The sequence below is a fragment of the Oreochromis aureus genome, linkage group 10 (assembly GCF_013358895.1).
Source record: "Oreochromis aureus strain Israel breed Guangdong linkage group 10, ZZ_aureus, whole genome shotgun sequence".
Taxonomy (NCBI): Eukaryota; Metazoa; Chordata; class Actinopteri; order Cichliformes; family Cichlidae; genus Oreochromis; species Oreochromis aureus.
In genome coordinates this window covers 16,992,963-17,020,402 of record NC_052951.1, presented here as the reverse complement: position 1 = coordinate 17,020,402, position 27,440 = coordinate 16,992,963, and the positions used below count along the sequence as shown (strand labels likewise).

Here is a 27,440-nt window from a genome sequence, read left to right as displayed (position 1 = left end):
TTATGTAGCTTAGTATGAGGAATAGTAAGTATTCTCTACCCAGATGAGTAATCGCACATCAATTGTGTAACCACTATAAAGTTGTATTTTTAGTGTAACCACTATAAAGTTGTATTTTAGCAAAGCAAGATTTAGTCATTGTAGCCCTTTGAAATCTTATGTAATGGTAAATGGCTTCATTCACACACTGGTGATGGCAAGCTAAAAGTGTTCAGAAAAGGTACATTGAGATCTAGAAATGAATCAATAATGTGGTTTTGTTTTCTATTTGTAAACCCACCTGTTTTAAAGGAATGTCAAATGATCAGCAATGGCCTCTACATTACCACAAAGGATCCAAGGCAAAATATCTAAACATCATACAGTGATAGTGATACAGGTTTGCAGAATTCTTATATTCATTTGTGTTGATTAAAAGATATATACAAATATAATGACAAATAAAGGTGTGCATAATTATTAGGTCTTACTTTTCCTTTGGCAAATGGTGCCTGTCTAATAAGATATCTTGCAGAGGGATGCAGCAGTCTTAAATTGCAGTGTTCTGAAGTCCAGACTTTTAACTGGTAATAACTGCCCATGAACTGAGAGAAAGTCAAGCGCCAAGATGCCACTCTGAGGCCATACAACATCACTGAGTGCCCAAAAGCACAAGAGATAGCCATGAATCAATAATGTGGTTGCAAGACAGATTTCACTTTATGCATATTTGTATTGTTGAGCAAGAATATGCATCTGTTTTAAAGGAATGTCTGTTATTCATGATCAATGCAGATTGTAAATCAAATAAGTGCAGATTCAAGTCCTTTGTGTAGTTAGCCGTAGGTCTTACCTTCAACATAATGAGTAGTTGTTGTGATAGTCCTTTCTGTGAAGTAATAAAATTAGTTTTAGGTTCCTGCTCAGGCAAAAATATCTAAACATCATACAGATGAACCCCAGTGAGAACCTGTGGTCCATCATCAAATGGGAGACTTACAAGAGGAAGGAACAGTGTGAGGTTGGGATCTCAGTTGATGGTGAACAGATCAAAACACTGAAGAATCCAGAGACAAACTAAAAGAAAAAAGCATAACAGAAATGTCAAAATGTATATTTGTGAAAATGTTATATTGTCAACCAGTGAAACCTCTACACAAATAGTCACCTGACAGGGATTCCCCTTCTACTACCTTTTCAGCTTTGATCTGAATGTAATAATAAAATTAATCAACTTCCTCAGGAGGATCAGGAGGTCCTGACGAGACAAACTAAAAAACAGGCAAGGTCTGTCCCCTTCACTACCTTTATCTGAATGTACTTAATCAGCTTCCTCAGGAGGATCAGGAGGTCCTGACGGCCCACAGGAAGGTCTGTAAGTGATACACATCACATTTAATATATATCAAACAAACAGAATGCAACCAGGCATACAGGTGAACACACAGCATACGTTCTTACCCCCAGGATAAAGAACATTCTTCACTATATGGATCACACCGTTTGTTGCCATCAAGTCACTGTTTGGCACACCCACAGAGTTGACAAGGATAGAGTTGTTTACCTGGTAAAACCAAACACAATTAAACGTTACCTTCACACAAATTTAAGAAGATTTAAGTCATTTAAGAAGAATGCAGTGTGAGAGCTGGGAATTCCATTTATTAACGTTACTAATATCCTACAATTGTCCAACATGCAAAACTGAGGCAAATCACACTTTGAGCTGAGTTTGAAAAGTTTTTCTGCCCTTGGGCTGAATTTTAAACATTAATCTAAGAATAATTTCATGAGTTTCATTAGCTGATACGTCTGAAATTACCGCTCTATGACTGTCCCAGAAGGATTTAGAAACTCGGTGCTGGCTTTTTTATTTAAAAAAAAAAAACTCTAAAAGATGACATACAGATTTAACTTGCAGGTTCTTGCCCTGGAAGGTTTTGAGCAGATTGGTAACTCCTCCCTCTAATCCTCCATTGATGAAGGTACCATTACTGAAGTGGTACAGCAGGATGTTTCTCAGAACAGTTAGATCACCTGTCGATGTCAATACGAAGCAATCATAATTCATATTTTACACAATGTTAAACAATGTTTTTTCTCATTTCTGCATCAAATAGTTCCCTATTAGATGAAGCTACCTTGACAGCATTGCTGGGTTTTTCAAAAGACAAGTGCATGTGTGCTCACTGCAGTGGGGTACTCACTTCTGAGCAGAGCCATGTCTTCCTTGCTGAGGTCGACAAAGGCATCGTCCGTTGGTGCAAAGACGGTGTAAGAGCCTTCCTGCTTTAACAGATCATACAGACCTGCTGTTTCCATTAACGACAGGAATTTCCTACATTTATTCAAATAACAGAAAGAAAAGAAGAAAATCAGGGATGCAGAAATAAAATAGAAATCAGGTGATTTTAATGATCCACTGGAAGTACTTTTTTACCACAGCCTTAGTGTTGTGGTTCAGACAGAAAAAAAAATTCCCCAAAGAAATTTATATTCTATATTTGTATATTTGCACAAGCAAAATGGCTCTAACTGCAATAACACAATGAATATCAGAACAGATTAAAAAAAAAGGTTTTTCTTTTAAGCCGGGAGGATTATAGTGTTAGCAGTGAAGTTCAGACAGAGGGTTTGAATGAGATTTGCATTCTTGTGTGGTCCCACTGAGTCACAGATTTGTTTTCCTCAGTTATTCATCACCAACCTTTACTGGTGCCTTTAATTACACAGTGAGAAATGTTCTGCTGAAAGTGCATCATCAACAGCATTGTTTTATTACACACACAAGCAATGTGCGATCACTGTTTCCATCCCCACTACTGGAGATAAAAATCTCACTTTACTCAAAGAGAAATCATTTTCAGCAACAAGTATTTTAGAATAACACTTTGCTCTTACTTGAAACGTCCGTCAGCAATCAGGAGCTCATAGATAGTTTTCTCAGGTGGTTTGATTAGAGACCTCACAGAATGGAGCATCCCATTGCTCCCCTCCTTACTGCCACGCACCATACATGTGTTTTCTATGCACACAGCCTGTCAAAAGAAGAGCATTCATAAAGTTAAGCCACAGGTTTAAAATTCACTGTACAAATCTGGTAACTATTTGCTTGTGTGGAGGAGGGCTGTAAGCCTTTCTTTTTTGATTGTCATCAATCAGAATAAGACAATGTTTCTGTGGAGAAATTAAACCCAGCTGACTCTAATATGTTATCTAGTGGAGCAGAAACACACTTCATCTGCCAAAAGCTGGAGTAATTAGATGTTTACAGATTTTTAAAGTCAGCAACAATATACCCCACACTTGGTAAGACTCATATAAATCAGACTTCTAGTTTGAAAGTTACTGCTTTCTGTGGTTTTTCTCTTTTTCTTTCAGATTTCACTTGGTTAATGTAACAATACACACACACACACACACACACACACAGAATTCTCACAGTGCGGTAAATGAAGACTCGTAGCAGTTTGCCAGCGATTGTTTCCAGCGTCTGTTCGTTGTACAGCTCACTCAGTTTCATTTTTATCTTCAAGATGTGGTTTTCCAAAATGAGTCTCAGCATGTTTGTGTCCATTGACATCATTTCACCTGACAGAGAGAAATGTCAGAGATTTAAAAAAGATGGATAGTTTTAGATCCTGATCAAATAAGGCAAAATGCCTTGCAATTAAAACGTGTGGCATATGTTGTAATATTTTTGGTTTGTAAAAGACAAAATATTATAACCACAAAAAAGTGCTACTTTTCTATAGATAAGAACATGTTTCAACTCACTAGTGAAGGCACTGTTGAAAGGAGCTAGGAGGGTGTACTCTGTCTTTGGACCCAGGGATTCAGCTAAGCCCAGTTCAGACAACTTCCTGCTGAAAGTGCTCTGGGAGGTTTCTAGTAACGATTTCACTTCCTTGGCTGACATGAACAATACAAAAAAGACATGCCTGTGACCCATTAAAAGGAACACGCCAAACGATTTAAACAACTTCAAAATGTGTTTGTACCTGAGTCTGGGATCAGCATCTGGTCTATCAGGTGGATGACGCCATTGGTCGCTACAATGTCCTTCTTCAGCACCATCTTGATGCCGTTCACAGTCAGACTGTCACCGTCACAGCCAATCTCTATGTTGCTGCCTTCTGCCGTCTCATAGATCGATCCCACCATGATTGCTTCTGCACACTGGACACTCTTTAACAGGTGGTAGTTCACCAGGGCTGACAAGATTGGTCAAAGTGTGAGAAAGGCAAAATAAATTACATTTAATAGAGTAATTAAATAAACATAAACACAAGTTGAACATAGTTGTGCAACTCAAATATCTAATTATTATGTGAAGCTCGTGCTGTGATGTGTTATTCAGGAATTACAGGTACGCAGATGAATCAAACACCTATGTTCTCTCTGCTCATTATTCACATTAGGCATTTATTTATGCGATTGCACCCACAGCTGAGCCCGACTATCAAGTTAAGCCAACAAATTTAGCCTGCAAAAGCAATGCATTAGAAACACAAGCAAAATTTCAAATTAAGTCACCTTTATTATGCAGGTCAAATTACTCATTGGCTCTAATATAATCTTGTCTTTGGAAGCTGGCCTTGCGTCATTAGTCTGCAAAGCCTGTTTGTGTCGGAAGTCTCTGATAATTTATTGGAATTTATTCCAAGAAGAAGCCTCTCACTAAGGACTTCATTATATGTGGGACTTGAATAGGTACCTATATTTACACATTATTTTGCAGAAAGGGCCTAAACGATGATTACATTGGTTAACTTTTAACTTGGCAAGCTCAATCAAGATCAAAGTCCACTTCATATCAATTTGTCTTCGGGCCTACTATCAGCTGTGTGAAGCTGCCGCACACAGCTCATAGTAGCTCGTAGTAGTAGTAGTGGTCCTTTTTTAGCATATTAACCAGGCTGCAGGATCAATGCCAATATGTGAAAATGTTAAGGTTGTACTTTATGCTCTCTTTAGTGCATCACATTTTTACTGTACCTTTAACAACAGCCGGGTCTCCCATGATATTCTCCAAGTAGTCTGGGTTCATTTTGTCAAAGGCGTCATTAGTTGGAGCAAACAAAGTGTACTGGCCAGGCTCACCCAGCTTGTCCATCACATCGGAAGCTAATGCTATAGCCTGGGGAAAAAGACGTGACGTAAACATTTTTCTAAGAATCAGATGCTAAACTGAGTTGAATAGAAGTTGCTGTTTGTTAATGGCGAACTGTACAACTGTAAACATTTTTGAGAATAGTTACATACACTAAAAGAGGAAAGGTCTTCATTGAACTCCAAGTGATCCTTGATGGTGTTCCCCACAGCCTTGATTACCCGATCGATGACGTGCACCACACCATTTGTGGCCAGCTGGTTAGCATGGAGAATCCTGGCACAGTTCACTGTAACAACCTTAGGAAGTAAATATTTTATGAAGATAAAACAATCAATGCCTTAATTGGCTCTTATAGATATAATTGTAATAATCATGCAGCGTTGCGCTTGTCTACACCGTTCATAAACTGACCCCATTTGGGTAGTGGTTGAAGTGCAGCCCCTCTTCATTGTACATGGAACTGACAGTCATGCCATTCTTCATGTCTTTGGTGAGGACACGGTGGTTTACCATGTGGTAATGCAGAGCGTTGTAGAGTTCAATGTTCACATTGTTCTCTAGTGCAGATCGTTGAGCCTTTAAAAATCACAGTGTTAGTTTCATCAAAGCATAACTGTGTGTGAGCAGACACTATTGTAAATGCATTTCTCTAGTAAGGTTTTAAACACAGGTTTACTCACAGGGTCCAGCTCATCCCAGGCATCATTGCTAGGTGCAAACAAGGTGAAGGCGCCTTTTCCCTCAATTTCATTTCTCAGTTTAGAGACTTCAGCATATTGCTGTGTGGTTGTAGCCTTGACAAAGCCCAGTGTACCATACACATGGTCAATGGGAGCCACTGGTGGTGAGGTTGAGAGTTGTGAGAAACCAGAGGAAATATTCATATATTGAATATATTGTAATTTTTAGTTGATTTTGAATGAAGCTGTTGAGCCAGCCACCTACCTGCAGTGCATCCTTTCGTACCCTCCAGTTTCATATAACCTGGACAGCATTCATATACAACCATACTGTCAAAAAAAATTAAAAGAGCAGTGAGTTATTCAATAAGTAGATAATCATTAAAAACATAAATTAATTTCATCCAGATATAAAAATAATAATTTAATTGTTCAGGGTTGTGCATCTTTATCATATAAATTTCAAACAGAGCAAGAGTCTACATGACTCTAACACAAAGTGATGAACCGAAACAAAACTATACCATCTCAACAAACTAAAATAAATGAGTCATTAAAAAAACCCCCAAAAAACCTGTGCAGCTGTGAGATAATGAGGAGCCCTGGGAATGAGGATGTTGAAAACAACAAATGAGGAAGTAACTCTTGACACTGGCTCACCTGAACACCACGTAGTAAACTTATAAAAAAAAGTTTGAAATGAATTAAACATAAAAATACTGTCAAGAAAACAACAAGTTAAGCAGACTGGAAAGGAGAAAAAAAACATTTACATGGTTCATATTTCCACAAGAAACGTGACAAAGAGCTCAAAAATTCCCAACAGGAGATTAATCTAGAAAAACTAGGTGACTGGGAAGATCTCCAGTAACTTATTTTCTGTCTTAAAAAAAGAAGGAAAGAAATTACAGGATCATGTGTAAGCATTATTATCAAAAACAGACCGTTATCTGTTACATTAATATGTAAAACTCTAAGTTGATTAGTTTTCTCTCTTCTGTGCAGTAGACTGCTATCAGATGTCTCACTTGTCAAGTCAAATCCTGTAGTCTGGAAATTTTCTGGAAAACATTCTTCACAGATTTTCATTCTTTAATTTCATTCCTTTTCATTCTAAAAAAACAGACAGGGGTGTCTGCTGCACTGCTGGCTTTTTCTTGGTCATTTATCTAATTCCCAAGGAAGTCTCCAAAAAAGCAAAAAGCTGATATAAAGCCAATGTCTTGTGTCGACTTCATTTATTTTTTAGGTGGAAATAAAGGCTTATCGAAACTTGTAAAAGTGTAACTCAAAGAAATATGTCATGGACCTGGGTCTGGTAACCCAGTGTTCAGGGGTGTTTGTGGACTGGTTTTTATTTGGTGGGTTTGTCTTATTGTCTTGTTTATGTGTGGTGCTTGCCCGTCAATGCTGGATCGCTGCAAGACTTCCCTTCAGTTTCCCAGCAAGTCAGTTGAATAGGTGAGTCTGCCGCAATTGTGGACTTTCTAACGGCTGCCTCTGAGATTTTTCCAGAAGGATTGCAGAGATGAGAGGGCAGTGAGCACATTTGACAGAAGCACAGAGGGTGCGGAGACACAGAGCACGGGGACTTAATTGTCGTGTCATATTACTGCAGTGTAAATAAACGCACTGTCTGCATCAAAGAGTCCTGTGTTTGGGTCCTACTTTCCCCGTTCCATGACAAAATGCAAGATAAGCACCAGATAAGCTGTGGAGCTGAGCTGGCACTCTTCTGCATTGGCATGAATGAAAGAATGAGGTGTGACAAGGCTAATATAATGAGACACAAGACAGTACCGTAGCTCTAATGTGAGAAGTTTTACTCGGAGCAAACAAACCATAGATAATTTGACAGTATTTGAGTAGAATTAGTCCCCAGTTAACAAACATCTTCTAAGACAAACTAGGAAGTGAATAACCGGTACTGGGGTTTAATTTGAAACACTTCTTGAGTTTTCAGTCCCAGGAATTAGTAATGAAAGTGTAATGAGCTCAAAGAGTTTTCCTTTGAGCTCATTACACTTTCATTACATTTTGCAGAACTTGAGGTTTTTCTGCCTTTTTCTAATGGAAACATTGTGTTTCCACATGATCACATTAGTTTTTCATGATTTACAATAAACCAGTCTATCAATCAATAAAGTTTGATTTCTATTTTTTTTTTTTAAAAAGCATACTGTAAGTACACCAACCTCAACCATAGCTGCTAATTGCATAAAAGTTAATATGTTCTGAGCATAAAAATGTAATTCTTACAAACAAACAAGCAAGAAACACAACCATAGTCAGTATGCAAGTAGATTCAAGTCCCCTCAACTGAAAACCTCATTCACACACACACAAGCACACATGTGCATGTACACACACACTTTCTACAAAGATTCACGCTTGGCAAAGCTAATCCATTTAATTAGTATTTGTGTGTTTATAGAAAAACGTCTCTGTGTGCGTTTGATTCTGCTGAATGTGTTGAATTAGTCATCTTGTGCAAAGAGGCATGTTGCTTATAGAGCAATCCCTCTTTGCTTTGACACTAATTTCGGTAATATAAAATACATAAATACCCCTCCACGACTGGCCGTCAGGAAGGTATGAAGTCATTGCTCCCCAGCTACGCTCTGACAGGATAATAGATTCAACAGAGAACTGAAACAGAATTAGCCAGTGCACTGTAGCCAGGCCCCTGGTTGTATCACAGCATGAAACAAATCAATGTGGCTTCCAGATGAGCAGATGTGCAAATATGGGGCTTTGGTGCACGCACACACGCACGCACACACACAAACACACACTCACTGTACTCACACAAAGACTTAAGGTGGGGTTTTCTGGCACCAGATAAAGACATTGGAGTGTTTTTTTATCCTCTGTAATCACTAATGAACAGTCTCTGTTCCATCCTCATCCGTCTGGTCTTAATATTGTGTAGAAAGGCTTTTTTTGTATAGATGGGTGTGGACTTCCTCTAAATGAATACATCTTTAAGAATCTGACTCTTACAGTGGTTTATTATAAAGTCCACTTAATTTTAATCACTCGTCCTGTGCTTCCTGCAAATAGTTTTCTTTAACAGAAAAAACACTTCTTTCATCCAACAGCTCAATTCAAATGAAACCCTCAAAAGATCCTATGGTACCATTATATCAAGAGAAACATGAGCAATTCCCAAACTATGTTAGGTTAATAGTTAATACTTTTAGGTTGGTATAGTGACCTGAAACTACACATGCATTTAATCAGCAGTGTAAGATCAAAGTTTAGTTTTGGAAACATGTTCAGGATACTCAACAGCAACAAAACCATTTGAAAAAGATTAAACGTGAAAGTGTGTGACTAACCCACCAGCACTGGAAAAGAACAAAACAACTAACCACAGCAAAACAGGGTATCTCTCTGGGTGATCCAATCTATCGCCAGTGGTGTACTGGTGAGGCAGATAAGAGGAGAATATACTGAACACTTCCAGCTGTTTAGCAAAGTGTTTTCTGTGGGAAAAACTTACTTATCTTTGGTGTAGATTTTGCTGTTTGTAACACTACAAACTTTTCGCATGCACTAAGAAATTAAATTATAAAGTGGAAAAAAGTTAAATGCATTGAAATATATTTTTTCAGTTGCTTTCAGCTAACAAAATCCTATTATAGAAATTGTTTCATTTAAACGTTTTGAACAGGCCATATTCACATTACACAAAGAGCTGACAAAATAATTTGTAAACAGCCTAATGGGACTTGGTAGTGATGTAACGATGAGGCCAAGCAATTGTGTTTCTTATCGTAGAAACCCCTATTAGCTTCTCGTAATCTACATGTTTTGACCAGTAATTCCTGGTTGTTTTCATGTCTACTGCTGTACTATTTTGGGAGAAAATGACTCACCCCTGAGCTCACATCCCATTTTCAGCCTTATCGATACCACAACAGGTGCTCCAGTTGACTGCATGACTGAAAACAGACGGGTGTATGTCTACATGTGTGTTCTTGTGTGTGCATGTGGGCTAAAGACAGAGAGTAAGTGTGTATATTATTTTCTGCTGCTACTGCACTTAAGTATACCAGAACAGCTCCAACTAAGCCTTACACTCCTTTAGGTGCGTTTCATGTAATATTTTATGAAATCATTCTGCAGGAAATAACCTAAATAAATAAATCCACCACAAGCACCCTAAAGTTTGGTTTCTTATTATTTTCATACATGCACAAAGACTAAATTAAATTTAAGCATAAATCCTGGGACAAGACAAATAAACAAAAAACTCTTTCAAAATAAAGGAAAAATCATTTAAAAAACTAGTCCAACTCACATATGGACTATGGCACAAATTAAGTACAATTACCCACTCTACAGACTCTCTATGCAGACACTAAAAGCATATGCAATACACTGATTTTTACAAACATCTGAAACATGCTGTAGGGGAAGTCCCATACCAATTATTGCTAAGCTACTACATCAGCAAGTCTACAACTGAGTAAACCACTGGCTACAAAGCATGCCCTGACTTGAGAGTAAGGGAGGGCTGGATGAGAATAAAGACAGCAGTACATGCATATAGAGATTCACTGTGCAGAAAACTGTGTGGTGTCCACTTGCAAAGTCTAAGATAAACATTTTAGTGATGAAAACTGACATTACCAGTTTGAACCATGCAACTTCATTTTAAAGCGAAGGTTAAGAGGAGAAAGCGAGATGCCTATAGGTTCAGATAAACTGAGGTACAAGTCTGAGGGTGCAGAAAGGGTTTGGTCAAACATATTGGGCCTCTGCTGATTGATGGGTGACAAAGCTGGGTGTGGTTTGCACTTTTGATCGGACCAGTCTATTTCAGTGCAAATAATAATAAAAATATGCACTAATTAGATCCATTCAGTCTTTCAGTAAATACTTACGTATTCTTGCCACAGATGCTGCGTTTGTACCAATTCCTGCATGTGCTGAAGTACTTCTTCTTGGTCCCCGTGACTTGCTGCAAAGCACACACATTGGGTCTGTAAGACAGGAGAGGGAGGAGAGGGTGAGGTGGGAGTAACAAAAGAACATAAGGATCAGGAGGAAGGTCAGGATATGGGACTGTACGAGCGTAGCAGGGGGAAGGAAGGCGATAAGGATAGACAAGTTGACAAAAAAGACCATGAGAAGATGTGGGGAGGTGTGTATGTATGAAATGGAAAAGAATGCATGGCAGAAAAAAGCAATTTACACATATCAAATATGCAATATTTATGTTAATAATACACTATTTGGACAAAAGTACTGGGTCACCGACAAATGACAAGCACAGGAGCGGCTCACTCATGGAAACTGATAAGCATGAAGCTCCTTGAGCACACTTTCTGTGCTGATGTTAATGTCAGAGGAGGTTTAGAGCTCTGCAGTCTTCAGAGTGTTGGCAGCTTTTACACACTAAGAGCTGCAGGTCAGGAATCACATCAACTCTGCCACTTCATGGCTGAGTTGATGTGGTTCCTAATTGCTTCCACTTTACAAATATAGCACTTACAGTTCATTGTGGAATTTCTAGGATGGAAGAAACTTCATGAACTGACTTGTTGCAATGCTGTCATCTTAACACAGTACCATACTTGGATTCAGTGAGTTCTTAACAACAACCCATTCCCATTCACAAATGTTTGTGAGGACAGGTTGTCTGAGTAGCTGCTTGATTTTATACCCCAAAAACAATTGAATTTAAAGATAAAGGGGTGTGGCCCAGCACTTCTGTCCATATAGTGTATTACGTAAAACCAAAATTTGATGCATGTGCATTTTTTGTCTGTTTTGTGGGGTTTTTTCAAGTTAGCAGACATTTATTTCAGCAAATAATAATGGCGCTTTATTAATCAAGCAGAAAAAACACTAATGTACAGTATCTACTACTGTAATGTACACTGCAAGTGTACTGTACTTGCAGTATGGTCAAAACCACCCAAGAGACTGAACTACTTATTTGGTTCATTTTCAGTCTTAATCCAAAATATCATTTTAAAGAAGATTCATCTTATTCAATTTAAATGTGAATTTTAAATTACATTAATTACATAATTATTAAATACATGATTCATGATATTTGGAATATTTCAATAAGAATCACACTAGAAAAACATTAGAAAGTAAGGGTTATTTCTTACAGTATTTGGATTTCTCTGGACTTCAGTTGTTGATTTTTGCATGTTAAATATGTTGACGATCAAGCGCTATTTCCTATTTTTCATCAATATGACTGATCTGTCCATGAAAATGTAATGCTCAGTAACATTTAAAACCACATTAAAAATTGATGCAGTATCAGCTTGTTACAAATGTTACAGTTTATTGCCAGATCATACAATTTATGTTCTTACACCTGCAAACAAGGTGATAAGAAAAATACTAAGTCTACCTACCCTTGATCCCTGGCCCGTATGCGGCTGTGGGTGACTATCTTGTCATATGCTGAAAAAGCTGTGGTCTCCAGACTGCAGAAGGCCACCAACAGTAAGGTCACCACCAGAAGCTGATGCATCCTGTGAAGTTATCAGTCCTCAGTGCTGCAAGGGCTCAAACACACACTGCTCTTGTCTTTCAAGTGCACACATACACACACACGCACACACACACACACGCAGGAGTCCCAAGAAACACACAGGATATGTGGGAACACACATGAGAGAGGGAGCTTTTATATCAACAAGCTTCTCTCTAACACACCCACTCCTTTTTAGTCCCTCACTGTCTGTTCCATACCATTATATCCTTCTCCCACCCGCATACACCCTTCTGTTCAGTCGAAATCCTTCCTCCACCACTAACTCTCCTCCTCCTTCATGTTCTTATGAATTTTGCATGAATTTGCTGACCACCGTCACATCCCAGAGCACCAAGGGCACCCTGTACTTCAACTTTACGTTGCTGTACAAGCTGCAGTGCCCGCCTGTCTCCAAACTGTGAATTGTGTTTAAAGTATGTAAACCGGTGATGATTTGATCATTGTATGTAAAATATTAGAGGATTAGGTTTTTTCTGAGGCTAACACCCACAGAATTTGCACTGCAATGAAAAAAGATGCCAATAAAGATCCATAAAGAAAAGCAGATTTTAAGATACAGATCAAAACACTTGTAGTTTCACAATAATACCTAAACACGGGCTCTAAGCATACCTCTGATCTCTCTTCATGAGACTTCTGGCAACAAAATGTAAATTAAATTGATATAAAAATGCTATAAAATAAAGGCGTAAATCATGCATGAAGACCCACTGTGGTGAATCTGCACAGTTCGGTATTTTACTCTTGACACGCTTGAAAGAAACCTGACTGTATTTTTATCACACCTCCCCTGGGACCCCACCGTTCTCCCCTTTAACTTTTATCATATTGATTCATCGTTTCCATCAACCTCCCGTGAACTCCCTTTTGCGCTCCTCTTCTCCCATCATCCTCCCTGCTGTCATGTTCATCGATATCAGCTCAACTTTTGCTTACTCCTACCTTTCCCCTTCAGCTGTCTCTATCTCCAACATTGAAGCCAGATCTGATACAGCTTCAAAGAATAAATTAATCATGAATACAGGCTTTCCGGACATCCTCCTGTACAGTCTTGACTTTTTGACAGGTGTGCTTCACACTTTACACATGCAGGTCGAGACAGTTCAGACAAGGTTGATTTATTGGACCAAGAGCCATTTCTTTCATCGCTGTTGTTTGAGAACGAATACGCCAAGAGTGCATGTTTTATTCTTTTACAGTAAATATAGTAAAGTAAGAGGTTAGGGGTTAGGGGGTTAGGGTTTGGGATGAGGACTATGTTTTAAAAACAAAGGTTAAAACAGCTTTGCGCTAAACTGAAAATATGTACTCACTCTTATGAACTCACACGACCTCTGTCTTTCCACAAATGACAGATGAACAGTCTCCAAGAGTCTGACTTTGGAAACATCTTTCTGTCTTTGAGTCCACTGTTTTTGAAATTTCGCTCTAATTGTAACTGTATTTTAATATTAACAAGTTATCCTCTAATCCTCTAAAATCCATGAATAGAGCTTATGTGTATTTATAGCGGTTCTTTATACTGTAAGTATAGTGTCTTGGATTTGTCACTCTACCTTCTTCAGGAATCACAGCAGGAAATTTGTGCTATGTATGACGTCTCCCCCTACTGGGAATTATTTGTCAGTACAGTCATATGTAAGGACAGGGACTTAACACATAAAACCTTTCACAACGTCATACATTTTTATTAGTAAGTTTTGATTAGGTAGTAAATGTTAGGCTTTGAGTGTTGCAGAGCAGGCCGCAATTTACAAGGAGCCAGCACAGCCTTTAATCTAATAAATCTAACACAACCCTGAATGTGTGAACTTTTATAAAGACTAGTAAGCTTTGCAGTTTTGATCCTTGAACACATTTTTTTGTGGGTTAGGTAAATTACTTTTATTATATATATATATATTTAATTTTAATTAAATAAAGTGGTCAAAATGTTACTATTTTATGTATTCTATATCAATTATTTCCTTCAGAAAACAAATCACACTCAATTTTAAATGTAAAAGACATTTCAGGTTATTTTAGTCACATTTAAAAGTCACATCACTGCTCTTAACCGAGATTATGCTACTGTATAAGACTTCAGCAGTTAAAACACGTAATTGTGAGCATTTAAATATGCAATGTTAGGAGATATCTATTCATGTGTTTCTGTGTCTGTGACAGCCTGGTTCAATCAAGTTGGAAGATCTATCATAAGCCCAGGAGCATTTCAGTACAGCCTTTTGATCCCACATGGAGCAGAATTTCATCAGCTGCTGAATATTTCATTTCCTTTTCACTTGCTCGGTCACTTGTTCACTGAAATTAGAAATTAGAGGCCAAGCAGCACAAATAGGAAAGCAACAGAAAGTTCAGAGAAAACAAAAAATATCCAGTCTGTGGGGAAACATATGCGGCAGCTGATGAAATTTTAAACAATTTTATAGTTTTACAGAAATTGTAAAAGTTTTGAACTGTGTTTTTATGATGCAGACAGGACCACAGTGCACACTATAGTTACTGTTAGATCGTGTAGAGCACAGGTTTTCTATTAATTACAGTGCTTAAACCCCATTTCTCCACTTTTTTGTACTACTGTATAATCACTGTAATACATTTTCACACTCATGATGTTCTTGGGAGCAAAAGAGATGTTAAAGTGGTGCAAAAATGTTGGCAAATTAGCCCTTGCAGTGTGTGGAAATGACATTTCACGACAACTGTTGCTGAGGCAAAAAGAAAAAAGAATGAAAGGAGCTCTGTGCAGTACTTTCACTCACCTTATGTGACATCTGTTCCAGGAAGTCATATGTTTTAACCACCAGTGCATGACAATAACGCAGTAGTGTTTGGTCTGTTCACGCTGTTAACAGGGTGATAAACTTAATAAACGTAATCACATTAAGAATAACTTCTACTCTGCAGGTAAACAAGTTAGCTGCCAATGCACTGCCGAGGTGCTACCAGCTTTGAAAATTATTTCAGCGGATATAAGCACAAAAACATCTTAGGTAGTGTTTCACTTGGAAACTTTAAGTAAGAGTATAACTTAACAGTTTAGCACTTTAGGTTAACAATACCTAAAGTTGTCTTGTTTTTGTGTGTGCCAGGGAACCACTTCAAATTTGATATTGAGATCACAACCAAGTAAAGAGAGGGCCAGTAGTACTGATATCAATACATTTAACTTCTGTGTGTCACGACTTATGAGATGAATCATCACTAATTTGGAATTTCTGAAGACATTTTAATGGCCACTAAATCACTGTGAGTTTTGTTTTCCAAAATAATCAGTTTACACAACAAATTACAACTTTTTACAGCTTTTCATGTATTTTGAAACTAGGTTTTGTTTTTCTTGGAGACCTGTAATGTAAATGTGTGTGTCTCTAAAGAGCCTCTCTTAAGGTTCATCTTCTGCTGTTCAAATGTGTTATAGGCTATAAAATAGACGTGACACCCAACACAAAGAGGCAGATAGACATTTTTCATAGTACATGTTTGAAGTATATTTTTTCATTTCCACAAAAAAAAAAAAAAAATCAATTTAACACAGTGGATTAGATATTCAACTTAGAGGATAGAAACAACATATCAATCCTATCATGCTAGTACTGATCCGATACCAATACCAGCATTGGTATTGATACTAATGATATTTGGATCAATGTGCTCACGCTTACAAAGGAAAAGGCATGGTATTGCTAATACCAGTGATATCACAATAGTTTTATATGAATTTATACTAGTATTATCACTGATGGTATGATATGGCAAAGCACTACTTGAAACCCACCTCTACTCTGCAAACAGTATATGGTCAGCTGAAGGCCCACATGCATTTCTCTGGTCCTGTATCAGGTCTTTGCTAAATTTCTTAAGAAACTGATTTTCAGATAGTGTTTATCTGAATGTAGATAGTAAGGAGATACATGATAAGCAAATTTTTTGGCTAATAGCTCTTTGAAAGTAGCAAAAATACTACTTCATGGCTGCCAAACTATATTATCTTTGCCATTTGTCAAAAATTCTCCACAAAAAATGACAAAAATTATGTTTTTTTTTTTAAAAAAAAAAACAGGCTGCTAGTAACAAAGTAACAAAGCCTAAAGACACGACTCAAAATTGGTTCTCAGCTACGTTGTTTGTTATCTGTAGACACAACACTGGTTCATGCCTTGAAGTTGGTGCATTTTTAAGCTTGACTGAACACTGAAAGCTCAGGGTAAAGCGGCTTAACGAAGAAAATAAATTCTTCTGAAAATAATCAAGCACAAGGCCTGAAAACAAGTGAAAAAGCAGTCATTATCAGAAACAAAGACAAACTTTAAAAGACCTTCAGAAAACCTGGAGAACCACTTTTCCAAATCACTAAAATATACCAGAAAGTCAGGCTCCTTGAAAGCATAGAGAAATGATGGGTAAAACGAGACTTTTACAGAGTACTATAATTCCCCTTCTCCAGTAATTAATCTAGCTGCTCTGTTATGAGCCTCAAGAGTAAAATAGACCATTTGGTGATGCTTGGCTGACTTGTTTAAATAGAAAGGTACTGTGTGACCCAATTAAAAGAATATCAGTTTGCATAACAACTATTAACCATTTCATTATTTTTATACATATGCATTAGTTTTTGTGGGTACCTGCATGCATAACCTTATAATCAGGTCATAGTGTTGTGTTGCTGTGGGTTCATGGCTTTTAAATGTGTTTTTCATTAAATAAATAAACACCTATAAGGAAAGATTGTCTTTCTTTTATTTTTAAAGTAATTTTTAATAACTGTCAAGTTTTTTCTTTAGATTTAACACGTCACTACAAAAGACTCCAAACATCATTAATGTTTAAGTGTAAACATCCATCCATCCATGCAAAAGGTTAACTATTAAGATATACAGTTAACAGTATCAGTTATTGTGTTCATGCCTGTCAGGAATTTGCAATGAACAAAAGAGGAGACAGGAAATTAAGAGTGTATTTCTATATTTATTCTTGATTTATGTTTCAGTTTCTATAATGCCATTCATTCAAACTAACATGACATCTTAAACTAACAGTTAAAAACAGCAGATCTGTTCAAAATAATGAGTTTATTCTTGAGTGACAAAACTTGAATAATACGTTGCTTTAAATAATTGATCGGCTGTGTTCATAATGTATATCTCAGATAGTTTGGCCACGCCCTACTTTACAGAGAATACTTGGGTTGAACTGTCAGCGCTGAATTTACAGTCGGCCTCATCAGTGTGATGAGAATCATGATCCACAGTTCTTGCATAGAAAACTTTGACAGAATTGCTGTTGCAATGATCAGAGTTTGTGCGATCTTTGAAAAAACTGTATGCCATTTTAAAGTGTGTAAAGTGCAGAAACAGACAGAGTAAGGCAGAAAGTCACGTCTAAAACAGAACACATCTATTGCTCTAATAAGATAATGATGGAGAGAGTTAAATGTTTAAGGGTAGAGGGAAAAAAAGAGGTAGAGAGAGACGGTTATATGGCAACCAACAGGACAATTTGAACTGAAATGCACATATCAGATGGGAGAAAAAGCTTTTTTCTTTCAGGAAATCCTTATTGTCCAATCACCTCTAGGGTCAAAAAACGAAATATACTAATCCTTAAATTTGATTCCTCGTAATGCTTACACGGAGCTTCGAACAATGTTGCTGCATTTCCACTGCTAATATAACAGCGTTTAAAACAGTTAAACCAGAGGCCTCCCTGAGTCTCCAAAGATCAAAGCTGATCATAAGTTTAGTAATAACTGGAAAAGTTCGACTCATGTTCACAATTCTCACTCGAGGCTCACGTTGATTGTCAGTCTCTGTGTGTTTAATCCAGCATTACTGGACCTGTAGTTCTGATCACATCTCATCACATCTTAGGCATCATCTTTGTATGAGCTAGACATACATTCATCAGCTACTGAGTCAGTACAGGTTAAGTCCTTTTCTCTTTCTTCGGTTTCTCTTTCTTCACACTGCTCCAAGCATTTTTTGCTGTTCGACTCCTCCTTAATTTCCTCGACTTCTTCCTTCTTTTTTGTTTCCAGGAGTTTCCTCTCACTCTTTTCTCCAGCGATATGTTCCTCTAAGTCTGAGTCCCCAGACTCTCCTGCTTCTTCTGACAAAGAGTACATCTCCCTCGAGATTTCTGCTGCACTTGATGAGGCTTCGTTGTTGCCCCTTTGGTGTTTCTGGAACAAACCAAAGTCAGATACATCTTTGGGGTTGCTTCTCCTCTGGCTTGACATTTCACCAGAGCTCTCATCAGAGACCAGGGACATGAATCCATTAGGTAGACCATTGGAGGCTTCAGGTGGCCTGGGTGCAGCTGTTGAACTGCCCTGCTTGAGGATGGATGTAGTGATTTTGAATCGATTAAATTTGCTTTTCATCTGGGTGCTCTGTGGGCAAGCAGAGACCTTGAGTGAGGAATTAGGGTATGCAAGGCTGGATTCCACTGAGCTGCCACTGGCCTTTGCCACATTTAAAGCTGACTTTCCTGTCTTCATCATTCCCATCACCTCATAACGGAAACTGGAGATATCTTGTTTCAGCTCCTAAAAAACAAAGAGCAGCTTGACTGTGAAATTTGTAACTACTAGCTCCCACTGTTGGTATCAGCAAAACACTGAGCTGTATTGATCTGGCTAAAAAAGATAGCTAGCAAAGGTTAAAATATCAATACTAACTAGCTAGCTTAGTTAGCTAGTTAGCTAGCTAGCTTTGACTCAAAAACAGTTATGAGACAAAGCAACACTACGTCTCTAAATGCCTGTAGTCTAGACTATGAATTCATGTATTATTTATCTCTGTATGATCATGGTTGAATTTTATGTCTGTTAAACTAGGAAAAAAACAGTCACAATGCAATCACCTCTGAGCTATGATGAAAATCTGGATTAGTCAGCACTTAAACCACCTCCTCATATATCCACTTATATATTATCTCATCATCATTATCTTGTCAGTGGATGACTGTGATTAGTTTGTCTGATGACTTCCAGGCATGTACTTAAAGCATATGCATTAACAGTCAACGCATAATATTAATGGAAAAAAAAAAGATTAAATATAACCAAAATGCAAAAAAAGAAAAATATGCAAACATGATGATAAATAACTCTCAAACATAATCATTTCATATTCATTCAAGAAGGAAGACTACCTTGAAGTTGTCTTCAGTCAAGCCTTCCTCTGTCTTGGCATCTCGAATCATGGCGGCCACGTAACGTTTCACCAGGTTCCTCAGTACCTCCTACAACAATTAAAAAAAATCTTGAACACAAAAGATCTGAAAGTTTATTCAATACAAACTTCAAATGAATGAGACAGGAAACAGACAAATGTGTTCCTCTACAACGAAAAGTGATGTAAATCCTTCTGAGTTTTTTTGGCTGATTTTGTGAAACATCATAAAAGCTTTTTATGAAACGTCCGCTTCAGGGTGTCAGCCCTCCGTTGAACCTGCCCTGTGTGTATCCACCTCTCACCCTTTGACCCCCACCTCCCTTCCCCCTTTTGTAAAAGTAATTAAGAAAATGAATGGATGAAAACTGAGAGCTGGAAACCTAAAGAGGCCAATTTGTGTTTGCCGCACACCCATACACAGACAGTGGTGAGAGAATGTAATTATTTTCAGCTTGCTTTCAAAGAGACTGCACTTACCTGGTACTGATGGTTTATCCTCAGGTTCTCTGCGGCTCGCCTCTACACAGACATCAGATGCCAGAGGTTGGTTAGAGAAAGAGTGGGAGATGAGTTAAAAAAAAAAAAAACCTAAAACATATTTTGTTTTTCTTCACAGTATCACACTTTTCTGTAAACTCTGCTATCTGTGAGGCTCGATATGTGTGTCTCCTGAGTGCTGCGCCATCAAACAGTAAAAAGTTTCCCTCTAAAATTAGGCTGCAATAAAGTGAAAATTCTACTTTCTACAGAAACTAACACTTTTTTCACTGGGTTACTTCGTTCAGTGTCATACAAGACAAAGCAGAGCAGCAAATCGTGACTCTCTCTTATAAGTAAAGTTGCCTGATTATTTTTAAAATAAAATTCAGCTCAAGTGATGGAAATTCAGCTCTCAATCACCGCTATTACTCCAGCAAAATGCCTAGTCATATCAGGAAGCACTCTTGAAGCCATTCCTATACAACTCCAGACTTCAACATTATGAGTTCAAACAACTTTGTTTGTATGTTTATTAGCAAACTCATATAACCTCTGCCTCATGAAGAAAAGAGATTTCTCAGCCTTTCTTGTCAGTAGTGCCTCCAAAGCCGTTTTTAACCACCTGAATTTCATTCCTTAATTGCTCAGAAGGTGATTCATTATGTTTAGCTTGCAGTTCGTGCAATTCCAGTTCTAATTTCCGTTGTTCCATCTGATTTTTCCGCTTCAGGCCTGCTGAATATGATATAATCAGCCCACGGGTGTAAGCCTTCAGGGTGTCCCAAAGCAGGCCTGGAGAAACTTCAGGGTTGCATTGACCTTCAAAAAATGTTCAAGCTGATCATTTAAAAATATTTCAATTTTGGGTCGTGAATCAAAATTGTTAAATCTCCAGTTATGAGACCGAGGGACAGGATTTAGATCACTTAGCTGAACAAAAACGGTGCATGATCTGAAATAATAATATCGCCTATTGTACATCTCAAAATGTTTCCTAGTGATCGTTTGGGGGTGAAAACGAGATCGATTCTACTACTTGTTCTATGAACACCAGAAAAAAAGTAAATTCTTTATCGTTGGGGTGAACAGTCTGCCAGGTATCAACCAGATCAAGTTCGTTACAAGTATCTAACAGTGCTTTGGCCCTTGTAGACATTTGAATTTGTTTGTGAGGGGATCTGTCCTTAGTTGTAGAAAATAACAGTTAAAATCACCGGCTATCACAGAATTATCACAAACCCAGTCAGAAAAGGAAGAGAAAGTATGAGCAATAAAGTCGTTAGACTGTACTGGTGGAAAGTAAATATTCAGAAATGACACTGCCTGACCACCTAGGGTGCCCTTTAAGGAAACATATCTACCAGACTTATCACACAAATTGTTTGGTCAACTGTCAGCGGTAGGCGTTTATGTATTAAAATGGCTGCACCGCGGCTCTTACTCGTAAAGGAGGAACTAAAACTTGACCAACCCAATCACGTTTCAGTTTTAGATGCTCCTGAGGAGACAGGTGAGTTTCTTGCAACAAGGCAACATGGACATTCTCCTCTTAAGAAAACTCAATATTTTTTCCGTTTAATAGGGTTATGTATACCTCCTACATTCCAGGAACAAACATTTAACACTGAATTATCACTTATCATACAATATTTGAAAGAAGCATGGAGCCAACCTCAGGTGACCAAAGCATAGCTGATATGTAGAGCTCCCAAACACTGCTCTACAACACCAGTGGCAAGTAAAATACACATAGAAAAACAAACGTCCTGCTTTGCTAACAATTAACAAAAAACTATTTACAAGAAACAGAACCGTCAAGAAACCAGTGAGTATGGAGGTCAGACAAAGGTCTCCAACGCCCAGCAGGGGGCGCAAGCAAACTTTCCAACTTGGACATAGAAAGATGCCGGACCAGAGTACGAGTCTTTTCTCAATCAGTAACGTGAAATAGCTGCCCGCCCGCAGCTAAAACAAGGATTCGGATTGTAAATGGCTAAATAAAATAGTCTATATGTATAAGGGTATTATCTCCGCGCAGACCCAAAAAGAAAAAAAAAAAGAAAACAAACAGAAAAAAAACCCAACAATAATAAACAGAAAAAAATAAGTAAAAAGAAAGGAGGAGATGAGTGACTGGCGAATGCCTCACGTATGGGATAGGAGCACAGATCAACAGTCCGCTGGAGCCACTGAGGATGAGCGTGGTCCCGCCCCTTGAGGTACGTTATCCAGGTAAGCTGAGACTGCTTCTGGGGTTCTAAAGGATTTCTCCTGGCCATCGATCTTGATCCTAAGGACAGCCGGGTACATCATGGCGAAGGGGATACCCATCTCCCTGAGGCGTTGTTTGATGTGGTAGAATCCCTGGCGTTTCTTCAGAACAGCGGCGGAGAAGTCCTCGAATATCATAATGGGAATACCGTTATGAAGTAAGGACTGCTTCTTCCTGGCCGCTTGCATGATCCGTGCTTTATCCTGGAAGTTGTGGAGCTTTATAATGACGGCGCGGGGCCGCTGGGCATTGGTAGGGAGGCGTGCAAGCACCCGGTGGCAGCAATCAATTTTAACAGTGCCGCCCTTGAAACTCACAGCCAGCAACTCCAGTAACCACGTTTTGAAAAAAGACACAGGGTTGGTACCTTCACTGCCTTCGGGTAGCCCAATAACACGTATGTTACACCGTCGGCTCCTGTTCTCCAAGTCATCAATCTTATCCAAAGCGGCCTCCAGCTTAAGCTCCACTTCGGAAATCTTGGCGCCATATCCCGCTGTAATATCTTCCTGCGTTGATATGCGTGTCTCTGCCTCCTTCATTTTAACATCCAATGCAGAGATGTTAGCTGCGCATGTTTCCAGTCTTTTCAGAACCGGGTCAATCTTCTTCTCAAAGGAGGTCTCCACAGCCCTCAACACCTCCGCCGATATCCTCTCCACCAATTTATCGACGTCCATTTGGCCGAGGAGTGGGGACGACTGGGCCTCCGCCATTACCGCTACAGCATGATCGCTGAGCGGAGGGTGATTTTCTCCGGATTTGCCCGGTTTTGACCCGAGGTTGAGCTTCTTCTGGGTGCTTGGCATCGTACGCAGTTTAAAAGTCGAAATAAACAGAAACTTTACCCAAGTAAGACATATATAAAGGCCTAAACAAATGCCAAGCTGCGGGAGCGGGCGAGAAACACAGCTACTCCGCCATTGACGTCACGTGACCCCCCAACTTTGTTTGTATGTAAGTACAAGTTGTTTGGTCTTGGTCTTCTTCCACATCTTTGCCAAGATGTGGAAGAAGACCAAGTCTCCACAGTAAAGCATGTTTTACATCCATGGGCTGAGAGGGTCCAAGAAAGATGTCCCTGCTCCAAAACTAACACTTTCACCTTTGCCAGAAATTTGCAGCTGCCCACACGGATAAACCAAAGTTTTATGGTCAGGTGAGACAAATATTGAGCACTGTGACCAAACAGGTCACAGTGACAAGAGGTACAGTATGTCTGAAGGAGTAAAGGTGAGGTAATTGTACAAAGTGGGTGGAACAATGAAGGCGGAGAACCTCCAAATTTTACAATTTCACGTAAAATCAACAACTAGAATGTTGAAACTTGTACAACTGGGTCTTCCAACCAGACAATGATCCCAAACACACATCAGAACTGGTTTTGGAGTGGATAAAACCTTGAATGGCCGTTGTAAAGTCATAAACCTCTGACCACAACTAATTTACAAACTATGAATTAGTATGAATTTCTCAGTTAGTAGTTAAAAAGATAACAGCAATAAAATCTTTCAGCCTATTATTCCTTATGTTCATTCTTCAAACAAACCAACCCCCTCTCTCTCTCTCTGTATGTGAAAACCATACAAACATTTTTGACACCAGCCTTACCCCAAGGGTACCAATGGTGTCAGGGCGCTTGGAGCTTGTCCTCCACACCTGCTTCTTGATCCAGCACATGAGGTACCAGAATGATTTGGGGCTTGGGATGATGTTGAAAGGGGCTGGCAGAGTGCCTCCTTCTTCAAAATAACTCATCCACAGTTTTGTCCTTGCAAATTTCCACTCAATGTCTGCATGGTCCTGAAATCAGATTGAGGTATATTTGATAAGAATGAATGTCTTGGTTGAACTGTTACACTTACATGACTGTATGCAGTGTTTTTGTTTTTCTGCTCACAGCAATGTGCTGGTAGGAGTTGTTCATCATGGCTATGAGCATGTTGAGGAGCACCACCAACGAAATGATGTTGTAGGCCCCGAACATGTTGGCACCAACAAATTCAGTGAACTGGTGGTCAGCATCCACATTGGTCACATACAGGCTGATCAAACCAAAGATAGACCAGAAAAGAGACTGCAGGGTCTCAAATAATCTGCAAGAGAACGTATGCGATGTAAGCCAAATTTGCTAAACAGTACAGATACATGCAGTAAATAAAATCTGTCCTTGCTAGTTGAAAATGTATTCAGTTGCAGGATGGTTTAAAAAAAAACTGAAGGAACCTCTTCACTTAGTGTTAATGAGATTCTGCTAATACACCAGCTTTTCTTAGCAACTGAAAATTTGACTGAGTTCCCACATTTTGTAACAAGTAACAGCGATATACACGAACGCACAGCTCTCTCTTTCTTTGACACTCTCTCTCTCTCTCACAAGATCACATATTCACACTACACGAGCAAGCAAGACAGGATTCATGCAAACTCACGTGGAGAAAGCGTTATTCTGATGCACACATCGGATGCCCTTACACTTTCCTTTCTCATCTGAAGCCTTAGTGTCATAGTAAAAGTACAGCTGGTTCAGGCCATTAGCAAAGGCGAGCAGAACCTGAAAAGAAATGCAGCGCGTGGGTGAAATTATATAACTTCATTCACTTCTTCTGTCACATATAATTTACTGTTCCACTTCTTGTCTTTGTTCTGCTCGTGCGCAAACATTTACCAGGCAGTAGATGAAGAGGAACTTCAGGATGTCGAGCAGCATTCGCCCCAGAGAAATCTGCAGTGGCCCCAGGTGAGAGTTGGCCGTGAACAGTGAAATGAGGCGCAGGGAACTGAAAATGTTTGCAATGGCAAACACTGCTTCAGCAACTAGTGTCGGGTGCCACATTTCCCACTGGTTTCTGGGTTTACTTCCACTGTACTGGATGAGCAAAAAAAAAAAAAAAAAAAGACAGATAACTTGAGCATACAGAAAGGTCACAGCCTGCATACTCTATTGTCAGCACTAGTGGTTACCTTAGTGTAGGCTACAATCTTCAGGGAGATAGTGGCCAAGTACAGAGAGTTCATGACAAAATCCATCAGGTTCCACCAGTCATGAACATAGTCTTGAAAACCACCATCCCACATTTGCTTGATCTCTGCCCAGATGAATCCTAGAAATTAGATTATAGAAAAAGAGAGCACGTGTCCAGTATTAGCATTTTATATGATTGCATATTATTTTAAAACATTGAGGACTGTAAAGATAAAAAGACTCCTTATTTTCTCTTCAATCTGCAACTACTGTAGCACCCCTGACTCAGGCTGGCTATTTTATTGACATGCCCTTTGAGGAAATGTGAGCTACTGTACATTAGCAAACAAACATGCCTACCAAATTTCATTATCACAGTTTTCAATGTTCCCATGTTGACATTTACAGGCTGGCACAAATACATGATGAAAGAGAGTTAAGGCTGCAGTAAATGCCATTCAAGTTTGTATTTGATTATAAACCAAAGTACTGAACAGATTAGATAAAAAATCAAAAAAGCATTTTCACAATTCAACTTGAGGGACACCCACAGTCTCATGATATTTCAATGGATGCAACTGTCATTATTTTATCTGGATAAATAGAGGATGGAAGTCCCACTGAGATAATCAGTCCCTTTCAATGGAGACATGGTATTTAACTCAAAACTAAAGAAAAGTAAGTTAACCTCATGGCAGTGCTGGAAAAGAAAAAAAACAATCAGTAATAATAATACATTATGCCTGAACTACAAACAGTTGATCAAAAAGCTACGTTCAGCTACTTCCTTATTCAGAAGCGGTTGCCACATGTTTGACTTGGCAGATTTTTTTATGCTGGACACCCTTTCTGATGCAACCCCCATGGGATTTGTTGGCCATTGTTGAAGAGATTATTTTGGACCAAAGGTGATGGAAGGACTAAAGTCAATGCCTGAAGTCATGTTGGTAGCATGGCTAAAAAGTAAATAGTAAAAATTGTGGAGGGCAGAAAAGCATGTCAACAAGAAGCACTTAGTCACTGAGCTTAAAATCTGCTGGGATGCCCGAGGCAGGATGAAAAGATAACACTTTTTATAGGCTTAATGTTCATTCAGCACTTTGATCCAGTTCTACTTTGTGTAGTTTTTGGATTCAATCAGCAACTAAAGCAAAATCACTTGTTCCCATTAACAAGTGTAAAGTTTGGAAAGTTTGGATTTGACTTTTCCATAGGAACATCAGCTGAGGTGTGTGGTTGTCATAGCAAGAGTAATTTAAACCCAATATTTAAAGATTTATTGACAGTAACTGACCACAAATAAGCTCTCTACTTCAGCAATTCACCAGTACATTCACCATCAGTACACTATCAAAGAGTATAATCATCCTAATGCAGAGTACAAAACCACTCTACTCACCCAGCACCCAGGGCAGGATCATCCACTCCACAGCGGTCGGTGGAGGGCCCTGCCTGTCCTGCCTGTCCTGCTCTGTGATAACAATATGCTGGGAGGCGAGGAGCAGCAGGAACAGAAAGGTCAGGTAGGACGCCGTGTGGCAGATGAACTTGATGAAGGGCTTGCGGATGAAGAGGCCATAGCGACTCTTGGGAGCGATGAGGTAGCAGAGAGCAAACACAGGGTAGAGGAGACCTATGAAGACACAGGTGACGAACTTTCCCGCCCAGTGACGCCGCCTCCAGCCAGGGAACTCATCATACCAGCGTGATGCCAAAAGCTGCTGACAGTTGGGCTGAGCTACAAACTTAAAGGGGGGATATAAGAAGGGAGGGGGAAAGGTTTAACTGTTTGATCTATGCTGTTTGATTTTTTTTTTTAAATGACTCAAAATAACTTTTATTACCTTAGCTGTGTATAGCAGGCATATAGGCCTGCTTGGAAAACTCATCCTCAGCCTAAGACTATATAAAGGTTTTACACCGACCATCATGCCCTTGTGTCAGTATCCTGGAATTAGTACCTGCAGCAAGCTTCAGTTAACGGAGTACAAAAGACTGAGTAGGATGTGTTGGTGGTGTAGAAAATTGAAGGGTTATCATGTACACACATGAGTATTTTAGAATGAAAAACATATTGGCTGTCTTACAGAAACAAAGGTGGCTTTAAGCAGGCAGGTGGGCCAGCGCAAATATTTCTACATGTTTAAAAAAGAATGACTGCATAGGATTTTTCTGAGATTTTCTTAAAATCCTGGACTGAATATGATTGGAACTTAATTTAAAGATAAATACCTAACATGA

General features: G+C 38.9%; 2 protein-coding genes across 3 annotated transcripts in view; both read right to left on the bottom strand.

The window, feature by feature from the left end:
• Nucleotides 1-975: 975 nt before the first annotated feature.
• Nucleotides 976-12,483, bottom strand: LOC116323463 (periostin-like). The gene is made up of 16 exons (XM_039618762.1): nucleotides 12,162-12,483; nucleotides 10,668-10,766; nucleotides 6,041-6,105; nucleotides 5,776-5,933; nucleotides 5,507-5,671; nucleotides 5,245-5,391; nucleotides 4,978-5,119; nucleotides 3,981-4,193; nucleotides 3,757-3,891; nucleotides 3,422-3,570; nucleotides 2,881-3,017; nucleotides 2,187-2,317; nucleotides 1,886-2,016; nucleotides 1,441-1,543; nucleotides 1,285-1,352; nucleotides 976-1,056 (listed from the first exon to the last, which is right to left on the bottom strand). Exons 1-16 carry the CDS (start codon nucleotides 12,278-12,280, stop codon nucleotides 976-978), a joined length of 2,043 nt encoding a protein of 680 aa, XP_039474696.1. The 5' UTR covers nucleotides 12,281-12,483.
• Nucleotides 12,484-17,175: 4,692 nt separating this feature from the next.
• The window catches only part of LOC116323461 (short transient receptor potential channel 4), a 32,277-nt gene continuing 22,012 nt past the window's right edge, over nucleotides 17,176-27,440 (bottom strand). For both annotated transcript variants that reach the window (XM_039617874.1, XM_039617875.1), the window contains 9 exons: nucleotides 26,599-26,944; nucleotides 25,199-25,338; nucleotides 24,903-25,103; nucleotides 24,667-24,788; nucleotides 24,135-24,330; nucleotides 23,846-24,037; nucleotides 19,960-20,001; nucleotides 19,460-19,549; nucleotides 17,176-18,851 (listed from right to left, as the gene is read on the bottom strand). In XM_039617874.1, the coding sequence (XP_039473808.1) occupies nucleotides 18,171-18,851; nucleotides 19,460-19,549; nucleotides 19,960-20,001; nucleotides 23,846-24,037; nucleotides 24,135-24,330; nucleotides 24,667-24,788; nucleotides 24,903-25,103; nucleotides 25,199-25,338; nucleotides 26,599-26,944 (2,010 nt within the window). In that variant the 3' untranslated portion in view covers nucleotides 17,176-18,170. The remainder of the gene's footprint in view (nucleotides 18,852-19,459; nucleotides 19,550-19,959; nucleotides 20,002-23,845; nucleotides 24,038-24,134; nucleotides 24,331-24,666; nucleotides 24,789-24,902; nucleotides 25,104-25,198; nucleotides 25,339-26,598; nucleotides 26,945-27,440) is intronic.